Source organism: Geotrypetes seraphini, chromosome 4, assembly GCF_902459505.1.
Source record: "Geotrypetes seraphini chromosome 4, aGeoSer1.1, whole genome shotgun sequence".
Lineage (NCBI taxonomy): Eukaryota > Metazoa > Chordata > Amphibia > Gymnophiona > Dermophiidae > Geotrypetes > Geotrypetes seraphini.
Window position 1 is genome coordinate 58,180,712 of NC_047087.1, and position 19,979 is coordinate 58,200,690.

The following is a 19,979-nucleotide window of genomic DNA, read 5'->3' on the forward strand; positions in this document are numbered from 1 at the left end:
GTGCTGTATTCAGAACAAGTCTACAAACTATTCTTAGACTATCAGATTCATCCTCAAACCAATAAAGACTTGCTTTTAGGTCTTGAGAAAATTATCTCTATGAAAGGGACCTTGTTTTTATTCACAGTGTATAAGGTAGAGCAGAGAGAATTAGATGACAACATTATGTTATTCTATCTGCTATGTATGACTAGTTGCTCATATTCCATATTCCTTTAGGTGCTTCTCTTGTCTTTCTTTGACATATTTAAAAAATAATCCAGAGGATATCCATAAGACTAAGAATGTAATAATGCCCCTATATCGCTCCATGGTGTGACCTCACCTGGAGTATTGCATTAAATTCTGGTCTCCTTATCTCAAGAACGATATAGTGGCACTAGAAAAGGTTCAAAGAAGAGCGACCAAGATGATAAAGGGGATGGAGCTCCTCTCGTATGAGGAAAAACAAAAAAAGTTGGGGCTCTTCAGCTTGGAAAAGAGATGGCTGAGAGGAGATATGATTGAAGTCTACAAAATCCTGAGTGGAGTAGAACGGGTACAAGTGGATTGATTTTTCACTCCATCAAAAATTACAAAGACTAGGGGACACTCAATGAAGTTATAGGGAAATGCTTTTAAAGCCAATAGGAGGAAATATTTTTTCACTCAGTTAAGCTCTGAAAAGCATTGATAGAGGTTGTGGTAAGAGCAGATAGCATAGCTGGTTTTAAAAAGGGTTTGGACAATTTCCTGTAGGAAAAGTCCTTAGTCTGTTATTGAGAAAGACATGGGGGAAGCCACTGCTTGCCCTGGGTCGGTAGCATGGAATATTGCTACTCTTTGGGTTTTGGCCAGGTACTAGTGACCTCGATTGGCCACCGTGAAAATGGGTTACTGGACTTGATGAACCTTTGGTCTGACCCAGTAAGGCTATTCTTATGTTAACATTTTTGTTTATAAGATTATTACAGTAGAATCCCAGTTAACCAGCACTCAACCAACTGGCACTCTGAAGCAACCGGCAGACCTACCAGAGACTACCTTCACTGGTACCCTCCACTCCAAACCCTCCCCTCAAGGCCACTAGCGCTGCTATCCTCCAATCCAAATCCCCTCGTCCTGAGGCTACTGGCGCTGCTAATTTCCACTGCAAAGCACCCCACCCTCCAAGGCCACCAGTTCTGCTCTCCTTCCTTTGCGTCCCTGATAATCGGCGCTGCTGTCCACCTCCTTTCCCCACTGACTGACAGTGTGTTTACCATAAGCATGCCAGGGCTGAAAGAGCCTGATGTACGCTGGGCTGCTGGAGGTCCTTGAGCATCTATGAAGTGTAGCAGTGCTGGTGGCCTTGGGGTGTTTGGAGTGGAGGACAGCAGAGACAGTGATCTTCATTGGGGCTAGAATATAAACAAAGCCCCCCCATTTTATTGGGCCAGAAATCTTGGTTTATATTTGAATACTGTATATATGGTAGTTAGGCCTATTTTTAATAATAACTCTCAAGCAACTAGAAGCTACATTTATCCAGCATCTACTAATCCCTATGGGTGCCGGTTAGCTGAGAGTCTAGTGTATTTGTGTAAAATATATGATTGCTTAATTGGAATTTTATATGTATGTTTCAATAATTTTTTGATCGTAATTGGTAGTGTGTAGAAAACATGATAAGAGTTAAAATTTGGCATGACACCTTTCGGTGTTAGTTGCAGAATTCCTTTTAGCCTAGGAGATCAGTGTTTTATGAGAGTTCAGCTGTTTGCAGATGCCATTGTAGATACCGGGTTCAGTTAATATGATTCTTGATCAGCAAGAATGAATGCAAAACTAGACATAATGAATTTGTATTGTAGTATGCTGGTTATTTTATTTGCTGCTATTTAATGCATTTGGGAAACTGTTTTCTAAATATATTTTAATGTGGTGTCAGAATTATGTAATATTTTGTAGTTTCCTAATTGCTATTTGTGGTTTTGTAACAGTAAACTCATCATTACGTTGGGTAGAAAACAGAAGAGAAAGAATGAATCCTCAGATGAAATGTCAGATGCAGAACAGACCCCTCAGCGTTCATTAAAAGATGAGAATTCCCAGGTGAGTATCCAAATGCAAATATTAAAAGAAATGATAAGAACATAAGAATAGCCATACTGGGTCAGACCATTGGTCTATCTAGCCCAGTATCCTGTTTCCACAGTGGTCAATCCAGGTCATGAGCACCCGGCAGAAACCCAAACTGTAGTAACATTCCATGCTACTGATCCCCCATGTCTGATTTCACTGCTTGTGTGTTAGTTTGCAAGCAGTTATTTTATTGGGTATTTTCTACAGAGTCAGCTGTTTAATCTGGAGAGTGAAGTAGGCTTTCACATGTTTAGTAAATATGATTGGCTCATAAAGACTTACAGTCATGTGAAAAAATTAGGACACCCCATGAAATATTCAGTTCTTTCTTAAGAAATGTTCACATATCAATGTCAAATCTTTTTTTATTTATCTCTGGAAAAGAAAGTGATGTAATTGCAGGTAAACAAAAATTTCCTTTAATTTACTCATGAAATAGAAGATATCCACAAAAATGTGTATTTTAACTAAGGAATAAATTAGGACCCCCCTCCCCACATATCTTCTCATTTAAAGTGGCTCAAATCATACATAGGTGTATCACATCAGATGCACATGATTAGAACATTGTTACTCAACATTTTGAAGGAGGTTTGCCCTACTTAAACCTCAGACATTTAGTTTAGTTCTCATGACTTCTGCAGTGAGGGTGAACACAATGGTGAGATCAAAAGAGCTGTCTGAGGCCTTCAGAAAGAAGATTGTAACAGCTTATAAGTTTGGTAAGGGATTTAAAAAGATCTCGAAAGAATATGATATTAGCCATTCCACAGTCCGGAAAATAGTGTACAAGTGGAGGACTTCCAAACAACTGCCAACATACCCAGGTCTTGCCTTACAAGCAAGTTGACCCCCAGAGTAGACCGCAAGATGCTAAAAGAAATCTCCAAAACCCCTAAAATGTCGTCATGGGGCCTAGAGCAGGCTCTTGCTACTGTTGCTGTGAAAGTGCATGCCTCTACAATCAGAAAGAGACTGCGCAAATTTAACTTGCTTGGGAGGTATGCAAGGAGGAAACCTTTGCTCTCTAAGAGAAACATCAAGGCCAGACTGAAGTTTGCCAGACAACACGTAGACAAACACCAGGACTTCTGGAATAGTGTTCTATGGACAAATGAGTCTAAAATTGAATTATTTGGACACCAGAAAAGAGGACATGTTTGGCGTACACCAAATACAGCATTCCAAGAAAAGAACCTCATACCAACTGTGAAGCATGGGGTGGAAGTGTCATGGTTTGGGGATGCTTTGTTGCAGCAGGACCTAGCCAGCTCAGCATCATAGAATCTACCATGCATTCTACCGTGTATCAGACGGTGCTTGAGGAACATGTGAGACCATCTGTAAGAAAATGAAAGCTGAAGCGGAACTGGACCCTGCAGCATGACAATGACCCAAAACATATCAGTAAATCCACCAAGGACAGGCTGAAAACTAAGAAATGGAAAGTCCTGGAGTGGCCAAGTCAAAGCCCTGATCTTAATCCCATTGAAATGACCCACAAAGGAAGCAGTGGGACCATTGGATGACCAGGGAATAAAGGGAGCGCTAAAGGAGGACAAAGCAATTGCCGACAAACTGAACACATTTTTTGCGTCTCTATATACCGAAGAAGATCTACACAGCATACCGGAACCCATCAGGCTATATGCTGGAAACAAAGACGGAAAGCTGACAGGATTGACGGTCAGTCTAGAGGAGGTGTGTAGGCAGATGTGTAGGCTTAAGAGCGATAAATCCCCGGGACTGGATGGCATCCATCCGAGGGTCATCAATTCTGACGTCGGAGAGGATGTTCTGGGCCAGCCAGGCAGCGATTGGCTTGCCCAGAACGTCCTCTCCGACGTCAGAATTGACGTCAGAAAGAAGACTTCCTGTTGGCTTTAGCAGTAGCGGCAGGGCGGTAAGAGAAGGGGACCCGGGTAAAAGAAGGCGGGAGGGACAGGAAATGATCTCCTGTCCCGTTGTCCCCGAGCACAGCTTCGGGACAACGGGACAGGAGGTCTGAAAACGGACCTATGGTCATTTTAATCTTGGCGGCCCTGCGCGGACCGGCAGAAATTTCCTGTGGACCGGCAGTTTAAAAACTGTTTTAAAATATTTTATTTTGAGGGTATATAAATATCTAATATAAGTATTTTCTCCTTAACTTAAAATTTAACCTTTTTTTTGTTGGGAGGGGGGTTTTCTTCATGACTAAACTAAACTAAACCTTAAGTTTGTATACTGCATCATCTCCACAGAAGTAGAGCTTGGCACGGTTTTCAGTAATTGGTATAGAAAGAAACTACAATGAAAAGTAGAAGGGCTTAGAAAGAGAGGTTTAGAGGGAATTAGTAAATTGATGAGGGAGAGGTCATTGTAGCCTGATTTGTATAAATGGCATGCCTCACATCTATAATCTTTTTGGAATATTTCATTTCTTTAGACATAGCAAGAAAGCAGATTGATAATACACTTCTCCCTCTGTATCCACGGGGGTTAGGGGCAGAGCTGGCCTGCGAATATTAAAAAAAACACAAATAATATTCGGGTCAGCTCTGACCCACCCCCCGCTTCCCCCCGGCATCCCTTAAGCCTTACCTGGTGGTCTCAAGAGACTACGGGAGCTCATGGCAGCCATTTCCTATGAGTGATCTGCACGGGGCAGGAGCGTAGCAAGATTGCTCCTGCCCCGAAAACCCGCTAGACCACCAGGTGAGGGTTAAGGGATAGCGGGGGTGGGTGGGAGGGGGGGTCAGCGTTGCACATGGCCAGAGTAGTCTACATTCAGGCAGATCTATTCAGTCATCAGACTGTGGGTTAGTGGTTCCTGTTCCAAGGGGCATTCGATTGCATAGCAGAACAATGGGAGTGTTCCCCATTTGACCTCTTGGCCTTGGCAGCTCACCAGTATGTGATGTCAATGTCGTGAGTCAATGTCGTGAGGCCAGCAGCAAGGACCTGAATACTCTGGACTGCCTTGGCCATGGGAAAACCTTCTGTATGTCTTCCCCTGTGGTCCATGATTGGTCATCTGTTGAGATGGATAGCATCCCACAGGGGCCCAGTGATCTTTGTTGTGCCCAATTGGCCAAGGTGCCTGTAGTGTACAACCTTGTTTGATTCCAGCGAGGTAAGGGGCTTTGGCCTCCTTGTCATTCTTGCTGTCTATGGCAGGGCCCAATTGTGATGTGGGATTCGGACCTCTTTGATCTTATGGCCTAGCCCTTAAGTATTCCACTCTAGCAGGCAAGAGCTCCTCTTCGGCAGTGGTTGCCTCTCTGCTCCTCAGCAAGATGATGTCCACAGTGGCTACCTATGTGAAGGCTTGGAGATGTTATCGGGTGTGTTGTGTCTGGCAACAGGAGGACCCATTCCTTCCATTGGGTCCTCGTATTCTGGAGTTCCTACAGACTGGCCTCTCGAAAGGCCTGGCGGTGGCTTCTCTCCGAAACCAGATTGCTGGGTTTTCTTGTATGGGACCTACTCTCCTGAGAGGCTCCGTAGCCACTCAACTGGATGTCTGCTTCCTGCGGGGCACCCTGAGGCTTCCGCCTCTGTGGCTCCCCTGTCTGCCTTGGATTCTCATTCCAGTTCTCCACTCTGTGTTTTGTCTGCCTTATGAGCCTCTGGAGTGTGCATCTTTACTGGATCTTATAATCCAAACTGACTTTGTTTTTTTTAAAAAAAAAATTTTTTTTTTTTTTTTTAAAATATTTAAATATTTATTGGTTTTCAAACAGAAGAAACAAAACAGTGAACTCAAATGATACAACATCAATTCGAATACAAGATCCAAGGCAATATATATCAATATAAACAGACAATCACCGCAGCATACCCTCCAAAGATCCCCCCCCCGCAAAGAACACACTTCAGAATCGAACAGTCACCAATGTTTTAAATATGCAATTTCTGAATAATAATAGACCAGGTTTTCACAGATTGTATATAATATCCCCTACATTTGGACACATATAATTCCATTTTCCCCATCAAAGCCAATTTCACTGTCCATTCATGTAAAGTGGGAATCAAAGGCTTTTCCAATAGGCAGCAATGAGGCACTTGATCGCTGCCAAACCCATACGCAAAATACGGGTCTGCCATCGAGTTTCACAGATATTGGACATCCCAAGCAAACATGTTTGTGGAGGGACAGGAACAATATTCCCCAACAGCCTAGATAAAGACCCCATCACTGTCACCCAACAGGGGACTAGCACTGGGCACTCCCATCAGATATGCATAAAGGTGCTCACAGTGGCATGACACCTCCAGCATGTATCCGATGACTGAGGATACATCCGATGGAGTCTCTCTGGGGTATAGTACCACCTACTCAATACCTTATAAGCATTTTCCTGAATAAGAGCACAAGTGGATGCCTTACCCACCTCTCCACATATATGCTCCCACTCTTTAGTCGTGAAGGAACAATGGAAGTCTTTCTCCCATTGATACTGAAAGCCAAATTTCAAAGACACCCGTCCCCGTAAGTATTGGTAAATTACAGATATAGGCCTGGGCACTCTCTGCAAAGTACCCCACAGTTGTTCTAAATGTTCATCTGCAAAAGGAGAAACCTTAACCCAACCACGAACAGACATGAAGTGCTTCACCTGAAGGTAGGCTAAGTAGTCCCCAGGCCTCACCCCTGAGAAAAGTTGTAATGCCTCAAAAGATATCATCTTCCCTGTGCGTAGAAAATCACGAAAGCGAACCAGCCCTATTCGTTCCCACCTCTCAAAAACTGGATTAACTTTACCTATAGCAAAGCTGGGTTCCTCCCTCAAACATGCTAAAGTGGAAGTCACTCGCCCATTATTGCATTCTTGCTTAGCACGGACCCATATATTAACCAAATGTAAAATATAAGGATTACTAGTCTCCCTCGCCCACTTGTTGAACAGACTGAGAAGACCATAGCTTGGCTGCCAGACTTCCTGGGGTAACCATACAGCACTCCAATCTAACTCCCCACTTGTGAGCCTCCCACTCCAGTAACATCCGCAGTTGTGCCGCCTGATAGTACCAATGAAGATTCGGAACTCCCGTTCCCCCTTTCGCTCTCTTTGCCCACAACACCCGCTGGGAAAGTCTGGGGGCTCTGTTTTGCCAAATGAATTTCCGAAATTCAGCTTGTAACATCTTAAACATCCGGGGTGGGATGGGGATTATCAAAGTTTGAAACAAAAATAACAACCGGGGTAAAATATTCATCTGAAGAGCAGCAATCCTGCCCCCCCACGAAAGCCAGAACCCCTGCCAGCGTTGAAGATCCAATCTGATCTGACAAAGAAGCAGTCCATAATTAGCTTCATAGAGGTCAGACATATCACGAGTCAAATAAATCCCCAGATATTGAAGTCTCCTAGTCATCCATTTAAAGGGAAACTGTCGTTGAAGCGCTAAAACTCGGACTTCCCCCAAAGTAAAGTCCATCAACTCAGTTTTATCTAAATTGATCTGAAAGCCAGATGCTTTCCCATAGTCCTCAAAAATACCAAGCAAAAGGGGTATAGTGCGTTCCGGATTCGTCAAATACAAAAGAATGTCATCTGCAAATAATGTGATACGGTGATCCATATCCCCTACCCTAATCCCAATCAAAAGGGGATGATTTCGAATCATAGCTGCCAGGGGTTTCTTATACAGTGCAAAGAGTAGCGGGGATAACAGGCAGCCCTGTCTAATGCCCTGAGCGATGGGAAAAAATTCTGTATAGGTTTGATTAATTCTGAGACAGGCTCTAGAAGCAGTATATAAAGCTCGGACCCACTCACCGAACAACCCACCAATCCCTATTTTCCGCGTCATTGCCCATAGAAAAGTCCACAAAACCCAGTCAAATGCCTTCTCAGCATCTACCGCCATTACTGCCGCAGGGTCCCCTCCTTGCTGCACCTTCAACAACAAATGCAGGGTACGCCTAATGTTATCCCCCACTTGTCTTCTTTGGATAAACCCTGACTGATCCTTATGGATCACTGTAGGGAGCAACCTACCCAGCAGTAAAGCCAGAACTTTTGCTATAAGTTTCGCATCTACGTTCAACAGGGAGATAGGTCGATACGACCCACAAAGTGTTAGATCTCTACCTGGTTTCAATAAAACCATTATCCCCCCATCTCCCATAGACCAGGCAATAAGCCCCCTTGCTGGACCCTATTTATCAATCGCACTAGCAAAGGTCCTACTGCTACTACTCGTGCAATCCGGGTGATTTCCCCAGCTTAGCTCCCCTAATGACCTCCAAAACCTCCCGCAACGCCACTGGCTCATCTAGCCAAGCTTGATCAGCAGCTGATAAAACCGGCAACTCCACCCTTTCCAAAAAGCTCTCCACCTCCCCTGCGATCTCCTCCCCTCCAGAACCATATAGTTGGCGATAGAATTCCAGAAAGGATTTTCCAATAATCCTATCTGTAACCTGCACATTCCCGTTCCTGTCCTTAATAACCGCAATAGTAGCTCGAGCTTGTTTTAGTTTAATATATCGAGCTAATTGAACACTGCATTTGTTGCTATGTTCGTAAAGACAGGACTGGAAGCGCCCCCTTATATAATTGTAATCTTCCATCTGGAGCTGCAGCAAGTCCCCCCAAATTTGGCGCAATTGTGTCAACGTCCGAGGATCTGGACAGTGCTTATGTGCCAATTCCAACGCAATCAATCTTTCACGTAAGCCCAAGTGCACTCGAGCTCTGTTCATTTTAAAGCGAGTACCCTATTTAATAAACACTCCCCTCAGTACTGCTTTAAGTGCATCCCATAAAATTCCATCGGACACCTCACCCGTATCGTTAACCTGCAAATAGGTAGTGATGGTATTAAGAACCTCTGTCACAACCTCAGGTGCGTGAAGCAGTGAGTCATTCAGTCTCCAGTACCGGATACCCCCCTCTGGCAGTATACCCATACAATCCATTGGTCGGGGCATGAGCAGAAACTTGGATCCCACCAATCTCAGCCTCCCTTACTGCGCTCCATTGGTTCCGAGAAACCCAAATCCCATCGATTTGTGTATATATATTCTGAGCATGGGAATAATAAGTATAATTACGCTGAGTCCCATGAAGAAGACGCCAACAGTCTACCAGCCCCGGAGTGTGCATAAATGCTCTAAATACCCGAGAATGCCCCCTATGAGATCCCCTACCTCCCTTGGAGTGATCCACCCTCCCATCCGGAAACACATTGAATTCCCCCCCCCCCCCAAAACCACCACCCCCTGGAGAAACAGCAATAAATCATCCTTCAAGCCTTGATAGAACCTCCCCTGGTCCACATTGGGGTCTTAGAACAGTAATCCGTTGCCCCTGCAAGGACCCTTTCAAAGCTAAGCATCTCCCCTGTACATCCCTATAGACGTGATCAATGACCAAAAGTGCAATCCCACCCTGTTACTTGTTGGGGTGTGGGCCCTGATGCATCCAAACCTGGTCATAGGCCGGATGCTGCAGTAACCCAGCATCCCTGGGTCTCAAATGAGTCTCCTGCAATATGCATATGACCCAACCCATTCTCTTCAATTCTCTATAAACAATACTCCTTTTCCCTGGGCTGTTCAACCCATTAACATTCCATGACCCGATCCTGAGTATCTTCCCGACCTTTCGACTCCCTTTATTTCCTCCCTTCAAATTCTGAAATGTCCCCAACTTTCCCCCTTCCCCCCAACACTTGCCAATCCAATATTTTCCAGACCAGCCAATGAGAAAAGATGAAGTCTCTCCCAAAAGGCACCTGACTCCGTATTCTCCCCACTATAGTACTGAACAAATCTAGAACAAATCTAGAACTCCCAAACTAAAAAACCCCAATCACTATGCCCACAAACCTCCAACAGCACACCAAACATCCTAGTGCCCACAAAACGTCCCTTAAGAAAACCCAAAGGTAGTGTGCTGAAACACCCCATGCAGCTCCCCCTAGCCACCCCAACTAACTAGGCAGAAACACCCATTCCAGCAAGCGCCCCCCACACATCCTCATATCCAACCCACACACATTCCCCCAGACAGTCCACTCCACCCAAGTAGTTATACAAAGTCATTAGATTACAAGAGGTGGATAGAAACTGCACTTCTCAGCACCCAAAAGATCCGCTATAGGGTCCCCCGGAATCTTCCAGTTTCATTTCTCAGTCAAGGTCGATTTTTTAGTGGTGCGAGTGGCCGTGCGCCAAGTCTCCTCAGATCTGCCTCCCTTCATCGGGGTCCCCTCAGCTGGCACCACCGGCAGGTTGTTGTATCCCAAATCTTTCAATGCCAGCCAGGCATCTCCTACCGTATCCACCCTCCGGGACTTGTCGTTCACTGTCATCCACACTCCAAACGGGAACAGCCATCTGTATCGGTGTCCCTCCGCTCGCAACACTCGAGTCACTTCACGGAAAGCTCGACGTTTTTGTAGGGTGGATAAAGCCAAATCCTGAAAGACCCCTACTGTTAAACCACACCATTGAAATTGTGGTCTTCGCCTGGCAGCTTGTAATATTTTTTCCTTCACCAAGTAGTCCCCAAAGCACGCAATAATGTCCTTAGGTGTTCCGGATCTACCTGCACCCAGACCACGATGTGCCCGCAGTAAAGTTATATTTCCAGCGTCGATCTGTTCCTCAGGTCCCAGCAATTGGCTACAAAAGTCCTGCACCACTGATTTACAATCCTTGTGCCGCTCATCTTCCGGTATGCCCTTGAACCGTAAATTGCAGCGTCGAGATCTATTTTCAAGATCTTTGATTTGCGCTTGCAGGGCAGCCAGCTCTTTCACCTGTGTCAGTGCAGTCTTATTTTCCGTTACCGACAACTCCAGTCTGGTGACATGCTGTTCCGAAGCCTCCACTCTGCCTCCCAAGTCCCCGACCTCGGTCTGAAGTTCTGCCATTGCTGTTTTTATGTCCTCTCGGACCCCCTGCATTTCAGCTTTCAGGGCGTGAAACCAGGTCTCCAATTGCTGGTGCAGGGCCGAAGCGCCATTTCCAGACAGGGCCGAGCTTGGGGATTGCTGATGAGGGCTCGGTAACTCTGCCATCTTTGTTTTCACTGCTGGAGATGCCGGAGTTTTCACAGACCATTTTCCGCTCGTAGATTCACTAAATCTGAATTTCTCCAGCTTCCTTCGACTCGCCATGCACTCACTCCGCCGTGACTCCTGCGCTCGGAAGTTAAACCATAGTCGGGAAGCTATGTATGCTCGTGTAAGTATAAGCCCCGCCAGAGCTCAAATTTTATCCTGCCTTTCGGTCTAGTAACGTCACTTCCTCCAAAATTTGTTATTTTTATTAAGATTTCTTCATATAACAATCAGAAATCAACAAGTATTACAGAAAATAAACAACAATGTCACATCTTAAATACTTATTTAAGAAAATATTATAAATTCAAATATAATCTCATATACCAATTTTTCAAGGAAATTAACACAATTCAAGCCCACATTTTGGGGAGAAAGAGAAACCATCTCAGCAGCAGGAAAATCTATTTATACTCTCTAACCCAATAACAGATATAATCAGTGGAGACATAGCTTACAGATTAACTCTAAGGGCTAGATTCACTAAGCAAACCGATCGTGTACCGATCGGTTTGCAACCCCTTTGCAACCCGATTTTAATCCAGCTCGATTCACTTACCTCTGTACCGATTTGATTCTGATCCGTGCATGCAAATGAGGGGAACGGCATGCAAAGTAGGCAGGGACGCGATTCACTAAAGAAATCTTGGAAGCCGACTGGGCTGGCCGATCAACTCAAGTGACTGCTGGGGACTAGTCGCAAACATCCTTTTGGACTGTCCTTGGCCTGAAATCCCAGCCCTGCAGCCCATCTCTACTCTCTGCCCCTTCCAGCCGAGCCCTGCTCTTGCTGCCCCAACTCTCCTGCTCTCTGCTGCCCTTCTCCGCAGTGCGAGCTTGTGGTTTTAATTCCGCCAGAGATTGTCCTTCCCTGGGAGAGCAGGAGCCAGTAAATAAATCAACAACCCAGCAGACAGCAAACGCATGCGCAGACCATTTACAGCATAGGTGTCAAAGTCAGACCTCGAGGGCTGCAATCCAGACGGGTTTTCAGGATTTCCCCAATGAATATGCATGAGATCTATTAGCATACAATGAAAGCAGTGCATGCAAATAGATCTCATGCATATTCATTGGGGAAATCCTGAAAACCCGACAGGATTGCGACGCTCAAGGACCGACTTTGACACCCCTGCTCTACAGGGAAAGCAGATGGTCTGCGCATGCGTCAGGATTGCACACTAGTGATCACCGCAGTTGGAGGGGGGTGATTCATGAATTGGTCGGGCCTACATGGATTGGCCACCGATCGGGCACGGAGAGTCAGGTTAGTGAATCTAGCCCTTAGTCTTGTCAGAAAGGAAGACTTCTAAATGCATAGATTCCAAAAATACATAAGATTTAGTTTCCCAGGTGATAGACACTTGCAGGGATATTTCAAAAATAAAATGCCCCCTTCCTGCCAAGACTCTAGGTCTTGTGATGAAGCTAATAGGGTATTTGGAAATTTTATTATTAATTCATATAGTAATAATATTTGGCATCTATATGCCTACCAATCAATTTATCTATTTATTTAATCACTCCATATCTTATCCTTTCTCTGCTTTTTATCAGAAACCATATTATTATATGTTTTATTATTATTATAGGATTTTTTGGATCCCAGTTCGTTTGCAAACGTTAGACAGTTCTAAATCTAATAGATGCTGGCATTGTCATATTGATGATATAGGGACTTTGGATCGTCTGTTGTTTTATTGTCCTTTGATACTTAATTTTTGGACGTCGATATGGGGCCAAATTAATGTTGTACTTGGGTCATAAATACCATTGACTTATGAAGCCATAATTTGTGGTACTTTAGCTGGCTTTTCTTAATAATGACGGGAATAGCAATGCAGATGATTAAATGCAATTCGAAGAGTTATGATAGACTTAATTATACTTTTTGGTGGGCGAACTTATGTTGCAGTTACAAATATGAAAGAATGAACAATGAATTTTTGGGATATAGTAATGCATTTAGAAGGGTGTGGAGCCCGTTGACGACATTTGTTGAATCACATTAGTTGTCATGTACCTTTTCTTTTTAGTTAATTTCCTTGCACATCTAGGGTGGGAGGGAGGTGGGAAGGCATCATTATTTCTTGTATTTAGTTTATTGAGATTCTATATGTGATTATACTTTTATTGATGAATGGGAGGAAGGGGGGAGAAAATGATTGTTTCAGAATGTTTGTATATTTAAAGTGCTTTTCCTGATTCGTTTATGTTAAAATTTTTACAATGCACTGTTAATATTTGAAAATTAATAAAGATTTTTTTTTTAAAAGAAGAAACCATATTATTATATCTTAGGAGGAGGGTTTATCATACCTTGTTGTTGGTTTTCAGTGCATAGGACCTCACATAACTTATGTTATCCCAAGTCCACATCCTGTCCACATTAAATAATCATCTATACCATGTCTTCCACCCCTTCTCTTAATGTATTTGTGTAAAAAACGTATTATTATTCTCAATTTAAAAATTTTTTTATTATTTAGTTGATTTTTATGTATGTAACTAACTCATTAAAATTATTAAATTCATATATGCCACTACTCGATGTCTTGCAATTTCATTATTTGGTTACCCCAAAAATTAATTGTAGATTTGATACTGTTTTTTAGAGATCTTCTACTAAAATGTTGTGCATATATAAGAACATAAGAAATGCCTCTACTGGGTCAGACCTGAGGTCCATCGTGCCCAGCAGTCCGCTCACGCGGCGGTCCAACAGGTCTAGGACCTGTGCAGTAATCCTCTATCTATACCCCTCTATCCCCTTTTCCAGCAGGAAATTGTCCAATTCCTTCTTGAACCCCAGTACCGTACTCTGCTCTATTACGCCCTTTGGAAGCGCATTCCAGGTGTCCACCACACGCTGGGTAAAGAAGAACTTCCTAGCATTCGTTTTGAATCTGTCCCCTTTCAACTTTTCCGAATGTCCTCTTGTTCTTTTATTATTTGAAAGTTTGAAGAATCTGTCCCTCTCTACTCTCTCTATGCCCTTCATGATCTTGTAAGTCTCTTATCATATTCCCTCTAAGTCTTCTCTTCTCCAGGGAAAAGAGTCCCAGTTTTTCCAATCTCTCAGCGTATGAAAGGTTTTCCATCCCTTTTATCAGACGCGTCGCTCTCCTCTGAACCCTCTCGAGTATCGCCATATCCTTCTTAAGGTACGGCGACCAATATTGGACGCAGTACTCCAGATGCGGACGCACCATAGATACAATGGCAAGATAACTTCTTTAGTTCTGGTTGTAATACCCTTTTTGATGATGCCTAGCATTCTATTTGCCTTCTTAGCAGCCGCTGCGCACTGTGCCATCAGCTTCATTGTCAAGTCCACCATTACCCCAAGTCCCTTTCTTGGGTACTCTCATTTAAAAACATCCCTCCCATCGTATAGTTGTTCCTCGGGTTTCTGTTTCCCACATGTAATACTTTACATTTCTCAACATTGAACTTCATCTGCCATCTCGTCGCCCATTCCCCTAGTTTGTTCAAGTCCCTTTGCAGTTCTTCACGTCCCTTTGCAGTTCTTCACAGTCTTCTTTAGTCCGAGCTCTACTAAATAGTTTGGTGTCATCCGCAAATTTTATTATCTCACACTTCGTCCCTGTTTCTAGATCATTTATGAATATATTAAATAGCAGTGGCCCTAGTACTGAGCCCTGCGGGACCCCACTCGTGACCCTCCTCCAGTCTGAGTAGTGGCCCTTCACTCCTACCCTCTGTTTCCTACTCGCCAACCAGCTTCTGATCCATCTATGTACATCTCCTTCCACCCCATGGTTCTTCAGTTTCCGGAGTAGGCGTTCATGGGGCACCTTGTCAGAGGCTTTTTGGAAATCTAGATATATGATGTCTATGGGGTCTCCTTTATCCATCCGTTTGTTAATTCCTTCGAAGAAGTGCAATAAGTTCATTAGGCAAGATCTTCCCTTGCAGAAACCGTGTTGGCTGGTTATCAGAAGTTCGTTTCTTTCAAAATGTTCATCGATTTTTTCTTTTATCAGTGTTTCTGCCATTTTCCCCGGAACGAGGTCAGACTCACCGGTCTGTAATTTCCTGGGTCCCCTCTTGATCCCTTTTTAAAGATGGGCGTAACGTTGGCTATCTTCCAGTCCTCCGGGATCATGCCTGTTTTCAGGGATAGATTGCAAATTTGCTGCAGTAGTTCCGCTATCTCCTCCTTTAATTCCTCTCCTCCTTTAATTCCTTCAGAGCCCTTGGATGGATTCCGTCCGGACCCGGGGATTTGTCTGTTTTTAATCTATCTATCTGCCTGTGTACATCTTCAAGGCTCACTTCCATGGTTGTTAATTTTTCTGCCTGATTTCCATTGAAGAATTGCTCAGGTTCCGGTATGTTGGATGTGTCTTCGTTTGTAAATACAGATGAAAAGAACACGTTAAGTCTTTCTGCCACTTCTTTCTGCTCCTTCACCACTCCCTTCTTGTCACCGTCGTCCAGCTGTCCCACATCCTCCCTAGCCGGTTGCTTCTCTTTAACATATCTAAAGAACGGTTTGAAATTTTGTGCTTCCCTGGCTAGCCTCTCTTCATACTCTCTTTTGGCTTGGGGATATATAGATTTTGCACCTCGCTCACTGTGTTCTTGAGAGAAGACCAGGCAAGTTCTACCGTTTGCCATTTTTTTGAAGTGTTCCTAAGTTTCTTCCTTACCATTTCCCTCATTGCTTCGTAGTTTCCTTTCCTGAAGTTTAAAGTTGTCGCTATGGTTCTTTTTCTTTTCGGTATTCCTACCTCAACCTTGAACTTGATCACATTATGATCGCTGTTTCCCAACGGTCCCACTACCTCTACTTCTTTAGCAGGTCCCCTTAACCCATTTAGGATTAGATCCAGAGTGGCATTTCCTCTTGTCAGTTCTCTGACAAGCTGCTCCATGAAACAATCTTGTATAGCCTCTAAGAATTCTGTCTCCCTAGTGCAATTTGAGCTTCCAAGACTCCAGTCTATCCCGGGGTAGTTGAAGTCTCCCATAATAACCGTGTTACCGCTTTTGGATTCTCGCTTCATCTCGGCTTCCATTTCTTCATCAATATCTCCGGTTTGCCCGGGCAGACAATAGTATAAGCCCATCTTTATTTCAGGCCCTTTCCTTCCAGGTATTTTAACCCATAGCGATTCTAGCTTGTTGGTCGTTTCTGCTGTGTCCATTTTTGTCGATTGTATGCTTTCTTTTATGTAAAGGGCTATTCCACCTCCTTTTTGTCCTGACCTATCCTGGCGATAGAGCTTGTACCCCGGCAGTGGTGTATCCCATTTGTTTTCTTCATTCCACCACGTTTCAGAGACTCCAATGATGTCTATGTCCTCTGCATTGGCCATGGCTTCTAATTCCCCCATTTTGTTTCTTAGGCTCCTTGCATTAGTATATATGCAATTTAGATCCTGGTATATCCTTGTCTTTATTTCCTTTCCCTGTGCTTCGGTCTTTAGTTTCTTCTCTGTTGTTACAATCCTTATAACCTCCTCTTCTGGGTTTGTCGACTCCTGTGATTTGTCCATTGTTTCTTCCTAGCCTTTTTTCCCCTCGGTATCTTCACGAAATTATAGCAACACTTATCTTGTTCAGCAGTGTGCTGATCCAACGTTGGTCTTGATACTATTACTCTGCAGAATAATATCAATAATAATACCAACATGGTATGATATATCCTCCTCCTAGTTTACCACCTAAGATATAATAATATGGTTTCTGATAAAAAGCATAGAAAGGAATAAGATATGGAGTAATTAAATAGATAAATTGATTGTTAGGCATATAGATGCCAAAAATTATTACTATATGAATTAAACTAAACTAAACTAAACCTTAGGTTTGTATACCGCATCATCTCCACATTCGTAGAGCTCGGCACGGTTTACAGGAGATGGGATAGAAAGGAACTACAATGAAAGGTAGAGGTTTACAGGAGAAGGGATAGAAAGGAACTACAATGAAAGGTAGAGGTTTACAGGAGAAGGGATAGAAAGGAACTACAATGAAGGGTTAGAGGTCCAGGTATTAAATTTCCAAATACCCTATTAGCTTCATCATAATTATCTACTGGGTTGGATTTTGAATATAAAGATCCGCCGTCTGTTGTTTGAAGACTCTAGGTCAGGGGTGTCAAAGTCCCTCCTCAAGGGCCGCAATCCAGTTGGATTTTCAGGATTTCCCCAATGACTATGCAAGAGAGCTATTAGCATACAATGAAAGCAGTGCATTCAAATAGATTGCATGCATGTTCATTGGGGAAATCCTGAAAACCCGACTGGATTGCAGCCCTCGAGGAGGGACTTTGACACTCCTACTCTAGGTCTTAGCTGGAGGAAGGCTTTACAATGAGATTGAGTTTGTATTAATTTTTTTGGGAACACTAATACAGTAAAACCATAAAACAAAATTGCTTTCTTTGGAAAGTATGCCTTCATAATCCTCCTTTTTTTCTTCCATAGAGGACATTGTAACTAGGAAATTTGTAAGATCCAAATTATCAGGAGTATTTAAATTATCCATTTCCCCTTCTTGCCTTACTTCTTCTTTCGAAGCCTGTGGTACATAATATGCATTTAAGATCTCCTTATCTTCAGCTTTAATTTGCAAGATATCTTTCAGATATAACTTGAAGAATTCCTTAGGAGAAAGGAAATGTGTTTGTGGAAAGTTCAATAGCCTTAAATTTGCTGCCCTTGAAATATTTTCAAAGGTTTCTGGCTTGGAATGAAGTATCAAATTATCTTAGCTGAAGCCTGTGCAGACTGGCAAACCTTTATCTAATTTTCCATTTTACCTTCCAGAGCCAATAATCTATTATATTGCTCAGAATGTTTAACTGAAGTTTTTTCAGTAAACTTACTGAAGCTTTGAAGATTTTCATGCAGTGTTTTATCCATTTTATTAATGTCTTTCATTATATCTTTCAATATCTCCTTATTTTCATTTAATGAATCTTCTAACAAGGACTCTGAATTTCTGAAACAGCAATCAGGGGAGGAATTGGAGAAACTTGAGACTCCATGGCCTGAGAAGACAAGACTAAATCATCAGTATCCTGAACTTTCAGAAAACTACCAAGAATATCATCACAGTTCAAAATAGAAAGTTAACTTCTGTCATTCATGGGTTGGGGGGAGGAGTAGGCCACCCTAATGATAGGGAAGTTTCCAGGGGACTTACCGGAGGACTTACCGGAGAACCTTTGGTCTCATTTGGTCAATGCTCAGAAGGTGCTCCAAAGGTGCGTGCCTCTTTGGACACGCGCCCACGGGCACAGGTCATACTATAGACTCGGTATTAGTTCCTCTCTCAGAAAAGAATAATTTTACGTTAAATCATTGCCTTCCAGTTCCATGGTCAGACCACTTTCTGATCTCTCTAACATATAATGCTCATAACATTGACCAGAAAATTAAACGCCAAACAATTAGTTATAGAGATTTTAAGGATCTTTCATCCGAATCTCTACAAGCCGCATGGGATCTTGACCTCTCCGAATCTTCCACTAACGCAATAGATGATCTAACCAATAAATGGAATATGGCTATTCAAACCACATTAGATAATTTGATTCCGATTCAAACTAAAACCATCTCTGCCCGTAAATTTTGTAATCCATGGTTCTCTGCAGAACTTTTACTTCTTAAAAGACAATTGAGAACCCTTGAACGAAGATGGAGGAATAATAAAACACAAACTAATCTTACATCTTTTAAAGAACATTCAGAATTCTATAAAGCGAAAATAAATCAAACGAAAATGAAATATTATTCTGAGAAAATAGTTAAAGCTAAAAACCCTTCTATTTTATATTCCATTCTCAATAATATCACACCAAACAATAAAAAACAATTTGATTTAAATAGTAAAATTCCCACTGCTCAGGAACTTTCTGACTATTTTAATGAAAAAATTTCTAACATAAGAAAAACTTTCAAAAATGCTAATATTCAAATTGAATTAGATCAGATTAACCAAGATGTATTATTTTCAAAATGTTCAAAATTTAAAATACCGAGCCTTAAGGAGATTGAAATTACTCTTCAAACTCTGAATATCAAAAGCTCAAAAGCAGATCAAATACCACCATTTCTTCTTAAAAAATACTTTGACATCTTTGGACCTTGGATTCATGTATTAGTAACAGAAAGTTTAAAACAACAAACAGTTCCACTAGATTGGAAAAAATCCTTTATTCGACCTATTCTTAAAGATAAAAATGCTAATCATGATGATTTGTCTAATTTTAGACCAATATCCAACATTCCATTTTTAGCAAAGTTAACAGAAAAAATTGTCTTTAACCAGATTTCAGAGTTTGTTGAGCAAACAAATGTGTTACATCCCAATCAAACTGGTTTTAGACAACACCATAGTACAGAACATTCACTAATTGGTATGACAACTTCAATTCAATATTTCTTGGATCATCATCAATCGGTGCTTTTAACATCTCTTGATCTCTCAGCAGCGTTTGATACGATTGATCACCAATTACTCCTTGCTAGACTTCAAACTATTGGGGTTACAGATGATGTTCTAGCATGGTTTACATCTTACTTCAGTAATCGCACATCTACAGTAATTTTTAATGATTCTTCTTCTTCAACTTCACCAATATCACATGGGGTTCCTCAAGGATCAATTCTTTCACCTTTACTTTTTAATATATTTCTGGCACCTCTTTTGACATTATGTCAATCTATAGGATTTCATGTTTTTGCCTATGCTGATGATATACAGTTATTGTACCCCCTAAATAATAACAACATAAATTAAATTTTGACAATTAATGGAAAACTTGAGCAAATTCA

General features: G+C 42.4%; 1 protein-coding gene across 1 annotated transcript in view; it reads left to right on the forward strand.

Moving 5' to 3' along the window:
• The window catches only part of CHD9 (chromodomain helicase DNA binding protein 9), a 499,652-nt gene that overhangs the window by 112,617 nt on the left and 367,056 nt on the right, over positions 1-19,979 (forward strand). The window contains 1 exon segment of the mRNA XM_033940083.1: positions 1,962-2,073. Coding sequence (XP_033795974.1) covers positions 1,962-2,073 — 112 coding nt within the window.